The 5,592-nt window shown below is 43.2% G+C and overlaps 1 protein-coding gene across 1 annotated transcript in view; it reads left to right on the top strand.

The window, feature by feature from the left end:
- Itprid1 (ITPR interacting domain containing 1) overlaps positions 1-2,655 on the top strand; it is a 131,169-nt gene extending 128,514 nt beyond the window's left edge. The window contains exons 13-14 of the mRNA XM_032905149.1: positions 288-399; positions 2,080-2,655. Of these exons, the coding sequence (XP_032761040.1) occupies positions 288-399; positions 2,080-2,430 (463 nt within the window). The 3' untranslated portion in view covers positions 2,431-2,655. The remainder of the gene's footprint in view (positions 1-287; positions 400-2,079) is intronic.
- The last annotated feature ends 2,937 nt before the right edge of the window (positions 2,656-5,592 follow it).

Raw genomic sequence — 5,592 nt, 5'->3', positions numbered from 1 at the left:
TAGAAAGACACATTATTGTCGCAGGGGTAGAAAATATCACCAGAATGAATGCATTCACTCATTGCCTATGGCTGTGGGGATAGGTTTTAGAAGTAAAGTTCTTATCGGGGAGTAGTCTGTGTCCTTATTTGGGAGACAGCATGTTCTAGAGCTGCATGGCTGTCATCCTTACCCAGCTTAGTAACTTATAAATAATGTATTGCTTCTTGAACAGGTAAACATGGTTCATAAATTATGCCACAAGAGGATTTCTTTTTAAAGTTTTTTTTTCTATTATCTTCGAGCAGGGAAGAGGCTGAGTACCTGAGGACTTTACGAGAGGCCCTGAGGCAGCAAGTGGCAGAGCTGGCCTTTCAGTTAGGAGACAGAGCCAGGCAAATCAAAGAAGGGATCCTACTGGTAAGGGGTGTGGTGGAGAATGGACACAGAGTGGATGTACCGTGTGAATGTCCCCAGCCTACCATTCACAGGAGAGCTGCTTCAAAAGAAGCCGGTGATGGAACAGTTTCAGACTGTAGCGTTCCATGTTACATAGTCACATCTGGACACTGACCTTGACCTGTCAAGTGATAGTTGGCTCAGGTTTGCAGCGACTCCAAGGTTTCTCCTGTGATCCAAAAGAGGAAGAAGTGCTATTGCTCTTTTTCCATGTAAGAACAAGAATCCCAGCATAGTGAAGCTGGCCTTTTTAGTCAATATAAGCTAGCTCACTACCCAAGTCGGCTACTAGTTTGCAGAGCCCACTGCAGCACTGCTGTACCTCATAAATATCTTTCGGGTAGGTCTGGGGTGGCTAATTAGTGCAAAAGTGGCATGTCTCTGTCACCAGCAGCAGTGAGCACAGAAGAACAGTTCTACTCTGTGTTTCCTAAATGCCTGTAGTAGCCTAAAGAATTCGCCTTTCCCACCAGGGCCTCATTCAAGTAAAAGCAAAAATCATGACCTCATCAAAGAGAACAATTCTAAGATAGGCAGCATGAATCACGATTGGAGCTTATTACAGCTATTTTTAGCATAGATTTTTAACTCAGGGGTTAATTGAGGGACATGAGTGAAAGAGTAAGACATGCTCACATGTGGAGAGGCACATTTAGGTTTGTTTTAGTAGGTACATGCAGGATTTATGTTGTTCTCATGTTACACTGCTAAAAGTTGTGAATAACCAACTCCCCCATTTTAGCATTGCTCAAAGAGAGCAGCTCACAGCACAGTTAAAGTTTACAGAAGGGGCCAGAGAGAAAACTCAGGAGTTAGCACTTCTCTTGCAGAAGTTTAGTGCACAGCATCTGTGATTGGTGGCTTGCAAAACCTGTAGCTCCACCTTTAGGGGATCCCCTACCCTTTACTCCTTGGACAACTACAGCTGTTAAAACACATATGAATAAGTTTTAAAAATCATGAATTTTCTTCTCTGGATAAACTTATAAGATAGATTCCTGGGTGGGGGTATAAGAGTGAGAGATGAGTAGAACACATGCACTCTAAGAGAGCACAGTTTATTTATTGTCCTTAGTAAAATGTTTTGTCAAACATTATTTTGGTGAGCTATTTGGCCTTTCCCAGTAGTATCTGGTTTTCTGCCTTTCTCTATAAATAAAGCAGCTCGGATTCCTGGACCCAAACATAGCTCCCCATGCATCCTAGTTATTTTCTTTTGCTATGATAAAACAGCAGGGCTGAAAACAACTTGGAGACCAAAGGGTTTATTTTCCTTACAAATTGCAGTTGACTATCAGGGGAAACCAAAGCAGTATCTCAAGTCAGGAACCTAGAAGCAGGAACTGAACCAGAGACTATGGGGGTCTTTGTTTACTGCCTTTCTCGCCAATACTTGCTCAGCTCGACTGCTTATACAACTCAGGACCCCTTCCCAGGGATGGCACCATCTACAGTGGGCTGAACAGTTTTAAACAAGATGTACATGCAGTCTGATGGAGGTTCTTTCTCAACTGAAAGTCTTCACAAATGACTCTAGTTTGTGTCAAGCTGATAAAGGACTAAGCACTGTGGTGTGTCACCATTGCTCCCTATCTTCCTGTCCTGCTCCTTACACACACTCCATTTTGCCTTTTCTTTCAGCAGCTAGACCTTCTGGGTGAGGAGCTACCTGAACACTGTACCAATCGGCCTCAATGCAACTGGACAGAAGGAAAGCATGTCCAGAGATCATGTGTTCAAGCCCACACTGTGGCCCCTGAGCCTGTCCTTCCTGCCAGCAGCAGGCAGCCGACTTCCGGCTCTGGGATGACTCAGCTGGATGCTCCTAGTCCCTCTGACCTTGAGACCACAAGAAGGGTGTCTCTACAGTCACCAGTTATGGCAGAATCAGTTCTAGGTCCTTCACTGAGTCAAGTTGGAGAGAAGTCTCTGTTAGACCAGAGTGGTTTTGATGATTTTTGTACAAAATGGAATGTCCAAGAGCAGCTGTGACAAGGGAATCCCAATCCTATGTACCCTACAAGCTCTGAATATTTTAATATTCATTGATTACATAATAAAAAAGCACCCAGTATGTAACTGGCCGAGGTATATTATAGTCACTGAGTAGCATATGACCTCCACCCTGATAGAGCATGTGTCCTAGTAGAGGATGACAAATATAAACATGCCTATGTATCTATAATGAAAAATCAATAAAAAGATGATGTGACTTTATTTTATGAAAGATAATTATCTGAGTCTAATCGGGTAGCTGGAAGGCATGTTTGGGGATGAGAAAGTGCTGATGCTGGAGGCATCTGTGAGCAAGACAGAGTGTCTTTCCACTAAGAATTTAATAAAGCAAGAGAAACAAGGCAACAATTAAAATGCTGTTTCAACACAACAGTTTATGAAGGAATCACTGTGCAGCATGGGAAGAAAGGGTCTCACAAATGGGACCTATGAGGAAGGACTTGAAGGTAAGAAGATGGGAGCCTTACAGAACTCAGGTACAAGAGCCTGAAAAGCAGGAGAATGGATGGTTCACAAGGCTAGGGTGTAGAAACGCTTTCTGCCAACTGCAGTTGAGTGATATGGCAGAAAGGGTCTGAGTGAGGAACCTGAGTTCCTTCAGTCCCTGGTTATGGGTCTAAGACTGTGCATTCTTTTCAAGTGCAACAGAAAGCTTCCATACATATTCAACATGGTTTTCATGGGGTCCTGTCTGCCTTTAATAATCACAGAAAGACACCACCATGGAGCACACAGAGAGACAAGCCTCCTGGTTATAAGTCTATTGCTTGTGTTGCCCCTCAAGTCAAAGGCAAATGGTGTCCAGTTATTTCCTTCCAGCTGTGGGAACAGCATGGCTCCTACCACAGGGGGAAGCTTGGAGGTGGATACAAAGGTCAAAGCATGAGTCTCTGGAATGAGGAACAGGTGAACAATGGAAGAATCAGAAACAGCATCCTGGGAACTGCTTGAGAGAACAGCTTGGGAACTGCTTTCTTGTTTGTATGAGAGGATGGGTGAGCAGAGGACACTTCCTAACTAGGATCTTAAGACAACATTCTTTTGGAAACTATCTACTACCAAGACCTGCCTGTTCCTTAGCCCATTTCCTTCCTTATCCTCCTTCTTTGGTTGCTATGACTTCACTGAGGCTCTGCTTCCTGAGTCTACTGCATCCCCTACTCTCCCCCTCAAACATTTTCTCCACTCACACATTTTCCTCAGTATCCTTACAAATAATATGGCCCCAACACCACCCCTTCCAAAATCCCAGCCTTCCATCCTCTCGCCACACATACTGAGATGTACCCATCTTCCTTGTCTCACTGTCACCTCAGAGTCAAGTTATTGTATCACTGCTGTGTTGTCATGGTATGGCTTCCAGAGTTCCCAATTAACTGGTGATTGCACAATGTATGTGCCTCTGACATGTCTTAGCTTTTTTCTGAGCTGCCTTGGTAGCTGACAAACCATCTCTGCCTGGCACTGATAGGGTCACGTTTCCTTGACTCGGGGAGAGAACCTAAAAAGCACTGTGTCAGAAACCTAAGAGAGTCATCTCAAGACCATGATCCCAGAACAGTCTGCTCCCAAAATGCTTCTACACCCTGCAATTACTCTGCCCTCTCCTTTCTACTGCTAACTCACTTCCCTGGACCACATTTCCTCCAGTTCTCACATTAAGATGGAGCTCCCAGCACTAAACTGGCTCCTAATTGCTTTTGTACATCCCGCATTTCTTCCTTTTCTACACTTTCAACATTTAATTGGCTCAGATTTGAGCTACATTTGCCTGCAGCATCGGAGCCTGTGAGTCCTGCCTGTTTCGTCGCTAACTTCCTACTACCCTTGTAGCCACCTCCTGTATGATCTCATGTCCTACTTTGTTCTTATATCAGTCTGAAATGCTGGTCCTAGGAGTTAAAGTGACTTGCAACCCCATAAGAACAACAATACCTACCAACGATCCAGAACACCCAGGCACTAAACCACTACCCAAAGACTGCACGTGGACAGACCTATGGCTCCAGCTGCATATGTAGCAGAAGATGGCCTTGTTGGGTACCAATGGGAGGAGAAGTCCTTGATCCTGCCAAGGCTGGACCCCCCTCCCCAGTATAGAGGAATGTCAGGGCAGGGAGTCAGGAAAGGGAGAGTGGTTGGGAAGGTGAACATTCTTATAGAAAAAGGGAGGGGGATGGGATAGGGGGCTTATGTTTGGGAAACTGGGAAAGGGAATAACATTTGAAATGTAAATAAAAGATAGCCAATAAAAAAGGTAGAAAAACAATAAATAATAAAATATTTAAATGTGAAATGCTGGTCCTCTAAACCATCTTATATATTCATACATCTCTTTATATCACAGGCTCTGCATGCATGAATTCAACTGATAAGAGCAGCAATTATTCAGAAAATAATCACATATCATTATAACCATTATTGTTATTATTCAACTATTGCACTACTCATATATTCTTTTGTTAGCATTATAAATAATCTACGTGTGATTTAGAGTATGCAGGAGGAGTGTGTGTTTTGTGCAAACACTACATTGTTTAACATAGGGTTATTGGACATAGAAAATGTAGTAAATTGGTTGCAGTTTTTAACACAGTATCCCTCACAGAATAAATACTCAGTATATGTTTACTATTATTGGTGAAGGGGCTAAACATCAGTAAGTCCATGATTATTAACTTCACTCTGTTGAGAAGGATTCTATGAGCAAAGCAGCTTACCCAGGAAGAATATTAACAAATACCCAAGGAATGAATAGACAGAATAAAATAACATTCTCAGGAGACTGGGAAGATGATGATCTCACCACAGAAGCAGCACTACTTTAGCACTACTTTAGGGTGAAGCTAAGCTTGGACTTAAAGCAAATTTGTGTGCGGATGATTTCATCCATCAGGCATAGGACTTCATCTGTGAGGAAGAGGATGGTGACACACCGCCTGAATGAAGAATGTCATGTGGAATCTCCAAAGAGGATTACATAAGCCAGCAACAGACCCCCAGCTCTCCAACAAGAAAGATAAAAGGGAGCACAATGTACAAACACAGTATCACTTTCATGCCCCACCCAGAACTTTTACTGTCTTAAATGACTGAGGGACTGGTTGCCAAGTATCACCTGGAATTTCCAAATTCTCA

This window comes from Rattus rattus, chromosome 6, assembly GCF_011064425.1.
Source record: "Rattus rattus isolate New Zealand chromosome 6, Rrattus_CSIRO_v1, whole genome shotgun sequence".
Lineage (NCBI taxonomy): Eukaryota > Metazoa > Chordata > Mammalia > Rodentia > Muridae > Rattus > Rattus rattus.
This window is presented reverse-complemented; position numbering and strand designations above follow the sequence as displayed.